Source organism: Falco naumanni, chromosome 5 (assembly GCF_017639655.2).
Source record: "Falco naumanni isolate bFalNau1 chromosome 5, bFalNau1.pat, whole genome shotgun sequence".
Lineage (NCBI taxonomy): Eukaryota > Metazoa > Chordata > Aves > Falconiformes > Falconidae > Falco > Falco naumanni.
The window spans coordinates 16,054,795-16,068,044 of NC_054058.1; the positions used below are offsets into that span (position 1 = coordinate 16,054,795).

At 39.6% G+C, this 13,250-nt stretch overlaps 1 protein-coding gene across 1 annotated transcript in view; it reads left to right on the forward strand.

Moving 5' to 3' along the window:
* Window positions 1-13,250, forward strand: part of SCUBE1 (signal peptide, CUB domain and EGF like domain containing 1) — a 209,818-nt gene that overhangs the window by 122,279 nt on the left and 74,289 nt on the right. The window contains exon 8 of the mRNA XM_040596675.1: window positions 10,226-10,342. Within this exon, the coding sequence (XP_040452609.1) occupies window positions 10,226-10,342 (117 nt within the window). The remainder of the gene's footprint in view (window positions 1-10,225; window positions 10,343-13,250) is intronic.

Here is a 13,250-nt window from a genome sequence, read left to right on the forward strand (position 1 = left end):
ACAGCAGTGATGCCACTGTTGGTTACAATTATTTCTGTAAAATTCTTCTATATAACACAAATGTTAAGAGACGTGTACAAATACAAGTATGCACTTTTTTCCCTCTTAAAAGAATCACCCAGTTCCTAACAGTTTCCTTTGAAATCTTACTTAAAAAGATAAATCCACTTTAAATCTAAGTAGTACTCATTGATACCCTGTGTGCGCTCTTTACAACTGGTTCTGCAATTTCATTTCTGCTGAGATGGACTGTAAAATCTGTTGGGAATTGGTGTAGGACATAAAGCAAATGAGGAGAAAGTGGCAGCTCTTGTGACTGCTATCAAGGTGATGAACATTAACAGGGCATTTTTTGGCTTTTCAGTATTCATACTTACAGATATTTGGCTAGATACTTGCTAGATATTTGGCTTCCTTTCACAGATATCCTTAATCTTGCCTCACTTGTTCAAATGTCTAAGTTTTCTCGTCTTGTACATAGCCTGAAGAGTCAGTGTGTGTTTCACTGTGAATTAAAGACAGGCAGATCAACTCATTTTTATGTATTTAGGGTAGGTAAACAGGTTATCTCTCAGTTCAGACACAGTAGCAGTTTACAACAGCTCTAGTTACAGCACATCTGCCGAGGAACAGAGATTGCTGGTAGTTTAACCCTTTTTGCCACTCCAGTTGCCAGGCAATATTATTTCACAGGCATCTCATTAGGAAAAAGTAATCTAAGGTAATCCATACACCTCATAGTTGCACTGGCTAAAACAGTGAGTGCTCTAAAGGTGCCATTCTGCTTGCAGCCTTTAGCTTTCAGCTACGTCAAGATTGGCCTAGTCATGTTTCTGAGCCCTAAATTTAAGACGGTTGTTCTGAGCGTAAGACTCTGTGTTCAGATATTGTGCAAAATTCAGACCGAGTGTAGAAGCAGATATGATTACACTCTTGAGTATTATTACTCATAATTTAGCTTGGGCTATGACCTACTTGATAGGACCTGATTGCTACTTTAAATTCACAGCTGCAGACAGCTCCATCATGAATTGTTCTTCGGCATAAAAGTTGGCTCAGAGTAAGCTTGTCTAATGTGGTACAGATTTTGGGAACAAAGACCAACCACCTTCTTTCTGCTGACCTTGGTGAGCTTTAGGGTACTGCAAATGAATTCCAAATGAAAGGCTGTTGAATTGTTAATTTGCTTTTACTTGCCCTATGGTCAGTGTTATCATTTGGCCAATCATAGTAACTAGGTAGGGAAAACGAGCATTTTTCCCCTTTTATGTCTTCCTTTTACCTGTACTTACTGCTTACTAAATGGTTTACGGAAATTTGGCAAACTTAGAGAACATTATTTTCTTGGGGGGGGCTCTATCTCTTCTTCTCCCTTTTGTCCTGAAGTCAAGCATTGTGCAGATTTGTCTTTGTACAGCATTAAGCATCTCGATGGCCTTTTAAATTTGAGAATCAGCACAAACCTCCTCTCCAAGTTTCCAACAGCAATTACCTTTAAACCAGTTACTGATTACTACTTAGTGTTAGTGACAAAAGAGGACACACACAACGCATTTTGCAGTGTATGAATTTCACTGTCTTTGGAGTTTGACGTCATAAACCTGCAGATGTGACCAAACCTAATCTTCTCTTGCTTACCTGTTGCTGCAAAAAATCCTTTTCCTCTGCACTAGGCCTTAAGAGAGGAGGTCAGTTTAACATTCCTTTCTGATTCAGAGGAGACGGCAATCATTACTGATACAGAATTTTAAAATTTCATATCTTCCAAGAACAACTTCTATGGAAGAAGGTACTGTTAACTATCCCTCTCATGCTTTTCTGAAGAGATAGATGGTCAAGACAGCAGCTGCTCCAAGGCTGCCTTGAATGTGGTGATGACTGAAGCGGCTTCCATCTCCATTTTCACTTGAGGCTGTGTATGGTTTCCTTTGTTTTCACTACAGGTGGCCCCTTCTGGTCTTCTGTTAAGGCTTCTTTGTGTGTTTATACACACATTATTGAAAGCAGCTCTCATTTACAGTTGTTCTCTGCTCTTCCCAGTCATTGCGTTATGATCAAGAGTTGGAAAACAAATAGGGCTTTCTGGATCCTGTTGACTGCAGACTGCCGTGCTGGCTTACAGAAGAGATCAGAGAATCCCTTCTCCATGTCTCCAGAGAAAACACCTTGATGCTACATGGCTTGCTTTTGCTTTCATGCCTTGTGACTCAGAGGCTTTTCATGGTAGAGCTGTGTATTGATTAGACAAAAGGAGGTGGCACTGATCACTAGTGCAGTATTTCTATACTTTTTGTACATTCTGGGCATAACATGTAATTACGATCATCCTCCTTGGCCACGTAGCACTCATCTGTCTTGCATCTTGCTCAGGATACAGCAGCACGAGTCAACGCAGTAGAAATACACTAGATTGACTGGTACCTCAGCGGCCTGCACAATGGCACAGTGACTGCAACGTGACATTTATACTTTCAGATGGTAGTAGTGCAAGCCCAACTTATATTCAGTGTCTTTTCCTGAGGGCTCTTTGTGAATGCCACCTGGCTCAGCTTTCTTTATGTGATGAGCAGGGTTACACCTTCACAGTGCAGAGAGGGTGCTGCCTCCTTCTGAAATCAGTTTCTTGCCTGCCACCCGAAGAAGCTTATTTTGGTTTAGGTGTTTCTATAAACCATAATTTATCACTCTGTTACTTGTCTATTTCATTCCTTGTACCCATGTACAGCATCTTTGGGGGTTTTTAATCTTTTTCTCTTTTAAGAGAATAATTTGAAAATTTATGTAATCTTAAGCAAGTTTTTATCACTTGGAACAGTATATCAAATGTTTTAGCAGGTTGACTGAGAATGGGAATGCAGAGTTCTTCATGTAGGTGCAGGTTTATGCACACATTCCAGAGTTTATGGGAATAATTTCTTAAGGAGAGCATAACTAGAGCCTGACCTTGCTTAAGTCAAAACAGAGACACCAACCTGTCTGTTATATGCTTTTTTCGTATTAATCCTGTTGCATATCATGCTACTCTAAATGAGTTTAAGAATGGATATAAAAGATTAAATTCTCTTATTGCTGTAAAAAGTTACATTTACAGAAGAATAAATATTATCAGGGCAAAAAGTAAATTAAAAGTGGGGAGTGTCAAGGCTTGCTTTTAATTTTAGTACTATTGGCAGTAATTGCAGTACTATTGGTAGTAATAAAAATAATGCTATTTTACATATATAGAGCATATGTGCTAATGAATTTCACAAGATCTTATGAGTACAGGAAATACTGCATCTATTTTAAATGAGGAGACCAGTATGTCACAAAATTTCTTGTGAGCTCCAGCACAAAGAATTTGCCAAGGGTGACACAGAAGCTTATGGGAAGCTAGGGAAGAAATTTAGGTCTCTTCTTCCATGCTCCAACCTCCAAACATGAGCATTTCCTATTGGAAATATCATAGAACCATAGAATATCTCAGGTTGGAAGGGACCTGTAAAGATCTTAGAGTCCAACTCGTTGCCTCTCGCAGGACTAACACTATTCCATATGACTAAGAGTGTCTTCCAGATGCTCTGACAGTCTTGGTACCATGACCATTTCCCTGGGGAGCCTGTTCCAGTGACTGACCACCCTTTAATGAAGAACCTTTTCCTAATGTCCCACCTTAACTTTCCCTGATGCACCCTCATTCCATTTGCTCGTGTCCCATTCTGATCACCAGAGAGAGGAGATCAGCACCTACCCCTCCCCTGCCCCCCTTGAGGAAGGTGTAGACTGCAATGAGGTCTCCCCTCAGCCTTCTCTTCTCCAAGCTGAACAAGCCAAGTGACCTCAGCCACTCCTTGTACATCTTGCCCTCAAGGCCTTTCACCATCTTGGTCGCCCTCCTCTGGACACACTCTCATAGTCTGATGTCCTTCTTATATTGAAGTGCGTAAAACTGCACATGGTACTCGAGGTGATGCTGCACCAGTCCAGTGTAGGATGGGACAGTCACCCCCCTCGACTGACTAGCTATGCTGTGCTTGATGCACCTCAGGACACAACCGGCCCTTTTGGCTGCCAGGGCACACTGTTCACTCATATTCAACTTGCCAACAACCCAGACCCCCAGATCTCTTTCCACAGGGCTGCTTTCAATCCTCTTGTCCTCCGGTTTGTATGTGTGATCAGAATTTCCCTATGCCAGGTGCAGAATCCAGTATGTGCTTTTGTTAAATTTCATACAGCTGGTGATTGCCCAGCTCTCTAGTCTATCCAGATCTCTCTGTAAGGCCTCTCTACCCTCGAGGGAGTCCACAGCTCCTCCTAATTTAGTATCATTGGCAATACTAAATGTGTTGGATATGTATCAGCAATATGAATGCATCAGATTCCAAAGGGATCTTGAGCTTGAGTAGAATACTGAGTAGATATGAACTGTGCCCTTGAATTTGATGTGCTGCTTGCTGTGTTCATGGTACTTCCCTGCTTCCCTTCTCCCTCTTCCCCTCCAGTATTCTTTATCAGAAATACAGTTAAAGTGAAACTCAGATTTTTTTAATCTCTGTAGGATATGTGAATCAGTTTCATAGAACTCATGTAAGTTGGGAGGGACCTCTGGAGGTCATCTAATCTAACCTCCTGCTCAAAGAAAGGGCAGCTATACCAGGTTGCTCAGGGCCATGTCCAGCTGAGTTTTCAATATCTCCAAGGATGTAGATTTCACAGCCTCCCTGGGAACACGGTCGTGTGTTTGACCACTCTCATGATGAAAAATTTTTACCTTGCATCAACCTGGAATTTCCTATATTCTAACTCCTGTTTGGTGCCTCTTATCTTTCCACTGTGCACCTCCAAGAAATGTGTTGTTCCATCTTCTTTATACTATCCCATCAGTTAGCTGTAGACAGAAATAAGATCTCTGAGCATTCTCTTGTTAAGGCCGAACAGCCCTCAGCTTCCCAGCCTTGTCATGTGCACCAGCCCTCTAAATGTGATCTTTCTAGGCCTTCGCTGAATTTGCTGTAGTGTGTCCATGTCTTTCTTGCACTGGCGTGCCCAGAACTGGACACAACGCTCCAGGTGGTCTTACTTCAAGCATCAAGTAAATAGAGGGATAGGGTCACTTCTCTTGATCTTCTGCTTATACTCTTACTAATAGAAGTCAGGATGTTGTTGGCCACCTTTGCCTTAAGGAAACACTGCTGAATTCCATTCAACTTGTCCACCAGGGACCCCAGGTTTTCTTCTCCAAAACTGCTTTCTAGCCAGTCAGTTCTAAGCCTGTTTTGTTGTATGGGATTATTCCCTCCCATATGCAAGATGGGTTTGCCTTCGTTGAAGCTCATAATGTTCTCCTCAGACCATTTTTTCCAACCTCTTAAGGCCCCTCTGAATAGCATCCTGGCTTTCTGGTGTATTGACTGCTCCCCCAGTTTGGTATCATCCACAAATTTGCAGAAAGTGTCATCCATCCCTTAGTCCAGGTTGTTCGTAGAGACATTAGGCAGTATTGACCCTAGTACCACTAACAGAAGCTGAGGGATAGCTCGAGTGACAGACTGCCAGTTGGACTTCGTACCACTGATTCAATCCTTTGTGTCCAGCTCTCCAGGCAATTTTCCATTGCCTGTCTATCCATTCTCTCTCTCTCCACTGTGGCCATAAGGATACTGTGGAAGACCATGTCAAAACACTTGCAAAACACTTGCAAAACATCCACAGCTTTCTCCTTATTCACAGTGTAAGCCATGTAACTGTAGAAGGCAGTTGGGTTAGTCAGACACAGTTGGTCCTCAATAAGTCGATGATGGCCATTCCAAATCACCTTCTTGTCTTTCATGTGCTTGCAAATGGCTCCTAGGATGACTTGCTCCATAAACTTATGGGGGTGTGATGTGAGGCTGGTCTGGCCAGTAGTTCCCCAGATGCCCCCTCTTGCCTTTCTTGATGTTTACCTTGCCCAGTCATCAGGAACACTACCCTGTCCTCATGACTCATCAAAGATTATAGAGAGTGGCCTCACTAAGATATATATTACTGTAAAATGTAAAATTCAGATGTATCCCTTCTAGTCCCATAGACCTATATAAGTTTGTTCTGCTTTCCACCATATTTCACTTCCTAAAACACAGGTTTGTATCTTAGTTAAAACTGACCCAGGCTGCTAAAGTGAATTGTAAAGGCTCCAGGATTCGCCTGATTTTGAGCAATATGCTTAAAATCACATCACATTCTTTTGATCGTAGAGATAAAAGGAAGGCATAAAATTTGGAGGCAGGTTTTTGGAGACACCTGTCTTTAAGGCCGTTTTTCAATGGCTTTATGAAATAATTGGACACTTCCAAATAAACATATTTGAATAGAGGCTTACATTTGGAATGGTACTGTTCACCTGTTTCATAAAAGAGGCTAAAATTTAGGTTTTCAGAGATGTTCCCAAACCATGACACATATCTTCAGTTTCAGGCATTTAACAGCATTCAAAGCCAAATAAATCCTTTCTGATATCAGTCTTCTTTTTAAGAAAGTGACCAGGCCCTATTGCCACCTGGTAGAAATTCTGCTTTAGTTCAAAAACTTCAGAACTAGAACCTGGAGAACTGATCTTTCCCTGCTAAACCCTTGCAGACACTGAAGTGACATATTAAAGCACCAAACACCCATGTAGCTTCATGTTCCTGACAGAGTGCTGAAAGACCGCCAGCTCAAGCTGGTGCTTTTTAATAAGGTATTTTAATATCCAGAAGCAGTGCAATGGATAGTGTACCCATAGTGCAATGGAGTATTGTTAAAACAGTGAATATCCTAATTGAGTAAACCGCAGGTATAGCATGTTGGTAATGATTTTGGTTACTTCCTTTCTATAGGCCCAGGGAGCAGATACATGGGAGATTGTTCCAAAATTAGGAGCTTACATTGGAAAAACAGAATGTAAGCTGTCCCAGACTGCCTTAAGTAGACAGATGTCCTTTTCTTTAGATCCCAGTTCCTGTCGTGAGTTTTCTGGTGGGAGTTCAATAAGGATGTAAGTAGGGCTGCAAACATCACTTTAAATTCACAGTAAAGTCTTAATAGTTTCAGATTATGAGCTTTATCGTGATTCAGAAGGTATCTTATTGTCAGTTACATGACACTGCTTTATTTGTGTCTTCCAGTTCTTATTCTGTTCCTCCCATCAGAACAAATACCATAAGAAATGTTCAAAAAATTCAGGGTGGGGTGGGGTTGAATAGTAATAAATGTGCTGAGGTTGCCTTTCACAGAGAAAAAAAACAGTGGAAAATGGTCTGTAGGATCAATATCACCATGAAGATCTGATCCAAATTTTGAACATCCGTTCATTCCCTTCCATATAAGTATAGCTTCTCCAGTGTGATAGCTTGGAAATAAGTAATTTGCTTCTGCTCTTTATTTGAGACATAAAACTTGTATTTGCATTTCAAATATATACTAAAGTTTGGTAGGGGTGAGTTGAAGTCATCTCTAACAGAAACACAGTTGGTGACACACTTCAGTTTATGCTGTATATAGGCCTCAGTTATTCTATAGCTCATAATACCTCTTTCCCACATCATGCTATTCACATTTGCTTCCTTTTACCAATGTTTCTCACAACCTTGAGTTTAAGGAATTTCATCAATACATCTTTCTATTTACCAAAAATGTTAGAAGTACTGTCAGATGTCCTCTTGCTCGCTTGGATCTTCATTCTGTTAGAGTTCATCATGTATTAAAGTCAGAGTCACCAGGAAAGTTGAAGGTTATTTATCCTTTTTGGTTTGTTTTGCTAAATCTCTGTGAAAATAAGAAAAGCTGGCTTGATTCCCTCTATTTATACATAGAAATAACTCTTGTTCACTGAATGACCCTTACCCTATAGATCCAGTCATCCATGCCATGGGAAAAAAAAATTGTTGTGTCTATTCATTTTCACTGGATGTCATCCAGAAAGCAGAAATATTACTGCTTATGTTCATTTCGTGTTGATGAACTGCAATAAAGGACTCTTCATACACCAAAGTTAATCTGCTAAAGTAAGTTTTACGGCTCTTTGCAGTGCCATGCCAAACGCACATCTTCAGCCTTTTTTCCTGTTTTTTAACCTTAACTCTTTACTCCTGGCAAATCATCCTACCATTAAACTGTACCCAAGTAAAAAAGTTTTAAATGATCCAAAAATTTTCCCCTTCTCTGAAACATAAAATTATTTGATATGTTTGCCTTTGAGGATGGACACACATTCACATACAAATGGAAATGCCAACATTGTCATTCACAGAAAAATTCTTCAAGTAGCAGTTTCAGCCTCTTAAGTCTATAAAATAGCCCTTCCCAGGGGAGCAGATGAAAATCAGAACTATATTACAGGAGCAATCATGTTCAGATCTTGCAAGTCACATCTAAGGTGAGCAAGAACTCCACCTGAAAATAAGGAGTTGCAGACTCAGTTCCATTTTCAGAAAGCTGCTCCAGAAGATGTATCAATCCATTTGTTATCTGTGCTTGCTGGCAGTTATGTGCGAATCCATTTGTATACCAATTGCTTTTTCTATATGATGTTATTACATAGCACACATGGCATAAAAAATTTAAAACCTGTCTAGTAGAGCATGTGTGAACGTATATGGACAGCAGAGTTCTGTCCCATGTTGTTAATGCATGTGTGCCCCAACCCTTCCTTTCAGTTTGTTCATAAGCGCCAGCAGCTTATTCCACAACTGATGTGAAGGTCTGTGCCAGTGCAAATGAAAAAAAAAACAGTTACACCATTTTCTCTTATTTTGAAGCAGTGAAGTCCCTCCAAAGGGCCGGTCCGAGTTCACCTTGAGGGCATTAGCAGAGGCTACTTTAAAATAAAAATCTTTTAGTACTAGTCAATTGAAAGATAAAGCCTTTTCTGTTCTGTGTAAATAATTTTTGATCAATGTTCTGTTCTAAGGCAATTCCTGATTAGCATGTCCTATGGCTTATTGTCAGACCCTGTCCACAGGGTACAATTGTGACACAGGCTGTGAATATTCAGCAATAGGAGTCTGTAAATCTGAGTAAGTAATGACAAAGCCTCTTTAGGGAAAGCCAGAATGAGGTGAGCTGAGTAGAATAATGGCAGTCTTGGGGGGTAGGGGAGTATTTTAATTTAATCAAAGCCAGAGCAACTGAAAAAGATACAATTAAAAGAACTTGCTCTCTGAAGTAAATACTTTTCAGATAAATGCACAGTTCAAACTGACATGCTAAATTGGCATCCTTACATCCACTCTATTCTCTGGATCAAAGCAAAGTTAATCATTTCACTTGCCTTTTATCTATTTTATGGATGTGTGTGTGTGTATGTATGTGTGTGGGGAGGGTGTGTGTGTGTGCACATGAGTAACAGAAAATAATGGCAACAAGAGAGTGGTTTTTGCTTTTTCTGTAATGAAGTTGAAGATTATTTTTTTTTAATGTAGTGGTACCTGATAGTCATTGCCCACTGTTGTAAAAGCTGAGAAGTATTGCAGCTTTCTCTTGCCTGTGTTTGCCCAGCCACCCTTCTACATACTACAAGCACTGGGAAATTTCAATGACACAGCTTGGAATGGGTTCAGTGACCTCAATTATGCCCTCCCACCCACTCCAAACTCCTTTCAATTTGCAAAAAGCTTTAAGTGGACAAAACCCAGATGCCTTTTGCTTGTAGTTCAGTAAGAACAGATTGGGCATGTAGATTCTTGTCAAAGTGATATATGTAGTTCATTTTCCATTAACTCTTTCTTAACTACGGATTTTAAATTCTCAGTTCCAAGTCTAGCACTCTGCTTTGCTTTCTACTGCTTTTTAAAGTTCATTATGCCTACAAGATCATTTTAAAACATGAGCCTTAAAAAGCCTCAGCTAGACATTGACTGATACAAAACAGACTGAATGTTTGGTTCTGCTTTTAAAGGCAATCACTTTTTTTTCTTTTTAAACTTGTTTCATATGTAATAACCCATCCTATTGTCTAAAACAGTTCAAAAGCACTAACTAAATATAATAAATAAAAACACCAGTTTGGGGGGAGAAAGAAATCCTGACTTGTGGAAATGATTTACCAGTCAAAACCAGTACATGGGCCCTGATGACCTTGACAGCTTGCTTCAGTTGGCTTGCTTAAACTTAGATTGCTTTCATAATGTTGTAATATTGCCCCGAAGAGCCTCTCCCCTCCCCCAGAACATTTCATTACACTTCCTTTCTCCCTCTCTCTCTCTTTTTCTCCTTCGTTCTGCAGAAACATGTGCTGTCAATAATGGAGGCTGTGATCGGACTTGCAAGGATACCGCGACAGGGGTACGATGCAGTTGCCCAGTTGGATTTACCCTGCAGCCTGATGGGAAAACGTGCAAAGGTCAGCTTCTGTTTGCTTTGCAATGCATCATTTGCCTTCAGCGGTTCCAGTACAAGATGTAAATATTCAGTTATTTAATCAATACTTTTGAGTTAAGGTAATACTGGCCTACTGATTGCAATTGAGTTCATTAGCCTTCTCCTTCCTTAATTTTTCTGTATTTACTTACTTCAATCATTTTTCTCTCTATTTATTAGAGGGTTTTATTACTGCAAAGAAATGAGATACAGAGGTCAAACTGTTTCAAACTGACCAGAGGTTTAGACGAACAACTCTGGGCCCAGAAAGCCTTCAGTTTCACAGGACAGTCTGATACCTTTGTAAAACTTCAGTCATCTAGTAGTGTCTGAATTTGTCCATTCAAAAAGCAAGTTAAAATTCTCAGCAGGCACTTCGTTACCTGCAGATAATCAACTGGTTATTACTAAGTGAAGCCAAGCAAAGGATGCAGAGGTATTGCTCAAAACAACCCAGACAATTGTCCATTTCTGACCCTTCAAAACATTAAGTAGCCAGCTACAAAGGAAAACCAAAACAATGTCTACTAGTGCACAGGTCTAAACCGTACAGCTGACGCTCAGATTTTACTGTTGCAGAGGCAGCACAAGAACCTTGGCAATTTTTCCCTCATGAATGTGTTAAAACTTAGGTCAGGGGAAGAAAGAACAGAAATGAGCAGCTGATATCACTGTCAACATCTGTTCTCCATTAAGGAGACGGGGACAGTTCTCAAATATCCCGGCAGAATCACACTTAACGGCACTATGCACATCGGTAGATTTGGAATCAAGTTAGTAGGACCAGGCCTTCCATCAACCATTTTCCCATCTTCCTATGTATTTCTCTTGAGCTCCATTGCAAGAGACATGGTGATGAACATCCAGGAGGACATTGCATATATTGTTGTCACAGAGAATACTTCTTACTACTCAGTAACTGAGCATAAGTTGACCTAACTTGCTAAGAAACGATTGGGACTTCTTTTCTTCAAAGTAACCAGAAATGTCAGAATATCTTCAGTCCGGGGCTTGATGTTACTTAAAATAGTAAAACCCACAAAAATAAACAGAAAATGTGTGGTTTCCTCTTGCTCCAGGCTGAAAAATCCCAGTGCTTGGGCATGATCCTGTTAGTATTTATAGAAATAACAGTCCATTTGCCTGTTTATTTGAAAATAAAACATTTAAACTGCCATTGCACACAATGTTAATAGTTAAGGGTGAGCACACATCAAAAATCAGTCGTTTTAGTTCAAGCCACACAAAAATAAATCTTCATTTCTACAGGCAGACTAGTTAAGCCATAGCAGAGCAGTAACAGTGATTCCACCGAGTGCTTAAAAAAGGGGCATTTTAATACTGTAACATACACCTAGACTTGATCATAATGTTTATTATTAAAACTGCATCACAAAAAAAAGATTTGTTCTAAATTTAGAAATTTGGCCATAGAACTAATATGAAACAGTATTTGTATAATACTCAAGTCTATAATTAGTGCTACAGACAAAATGAAATATTCAACTGATCCTCAAACCAAATACCCTAGCTCTAAGCTCTTTCACATTTCGTCTTTCCCCCTTTTTTATGAGAAGAAAATATAAGAAACAGAATCTGATTTTTATGATGCTGCAGATTCTTTCTTAAAGTAAGCGGCAACTGGAAACTAATTCACATGGCTTAACAAACCAACCAGGTCATTTCTTTTTAACCTTTATTGACATTTTAGGAAATACTCTTCATCATAAAATGGTAAAATACATGTTTTACATTTAATGTAATGGTAATTAATAATATTTATCTAATGTATTGCACTGTGAGATTTCTGGGCTAGATTTACTGCTTCCCTGAAGCTGAAGTAACTTCCCATTTAAATCTGTGCACAAAGGATCCTGCACTTAAACTGACAAGTGAAGCTTCTTCTGTAGCTTTCACAGGCAGCCCTTAGTCAAGAATGCTCTCTAAGATCGGCATTTTCTGAGTGCAAAAGTGAGCATTTTGTTGGAGTGACATTGATGCCTTCTCGGCTCCTCTTTCTTACAGGTAAAGCCTGGAAAAGGCTGGGGTGCGGAAAACTCAGTGTTGCACCTTCCTTACTCTGAGTTCTATAGGAAAAAAAGGAAAAGACTGATCAGCTCAAGTTCTCTCCTTTGATTTTTTTCCTCCTCATTCTCCTTGATTTGACTGGCCTGCAGATTCTCCTATATGCAGTTTGTTTTTCCCTCTAGCTGTAACATTACATCTGTGTGGTAAGAGCAATGGACTATCTGTCAGATGCCCTTTAAAGCATCTTCAGGGATCATGCAGCTGTCACAGCCTGTCTTTCTTGGGCAGAGCTTTCAAGTCCATCAAGCATCACAACATTTTCAAGTGAGGTTTTTCATGGAAGCGTCATTTTAAGAGAGGTTTTATTTCTAAATATGGAAGAAAGACATGCTATTATCTATTAAAGGAGAGAGATGGGGCATATAAGAAAATCTGAGAGAAATTGGAGGGATAATTAATATATTAACTGAAAAATGCAACTGTGAGTTGAGCAAAATGATTAATATGCTTAGGTTGAATTTAGCAAATAATGTTGACCAAAAAGAATGTTTTTATTGGAAAGTCTAGGATTCTTCAGTCCATTTTGGCATCTTCCTCTCTTAAGACATTTTACATAGTGCAGCTACTATTTGAAATTATGTAGTTGCTTAGATTCAAGAGGATTAACTATGACTCAAAGAAACATCTGAACTTTTGAGTACTCAGGTGGACATCGTGTAATTTATTAATCTGTAATTCTAGCTCACTGGAGGTGATTTCCTCAGTTGTGTGCTTTTACCATACTGATATTTTATGGAAATCTCTTCCACTTTTCTTCCTTACTTTTTACAAGGGAATCAGGTAAATTAAAGAACATTTTTATT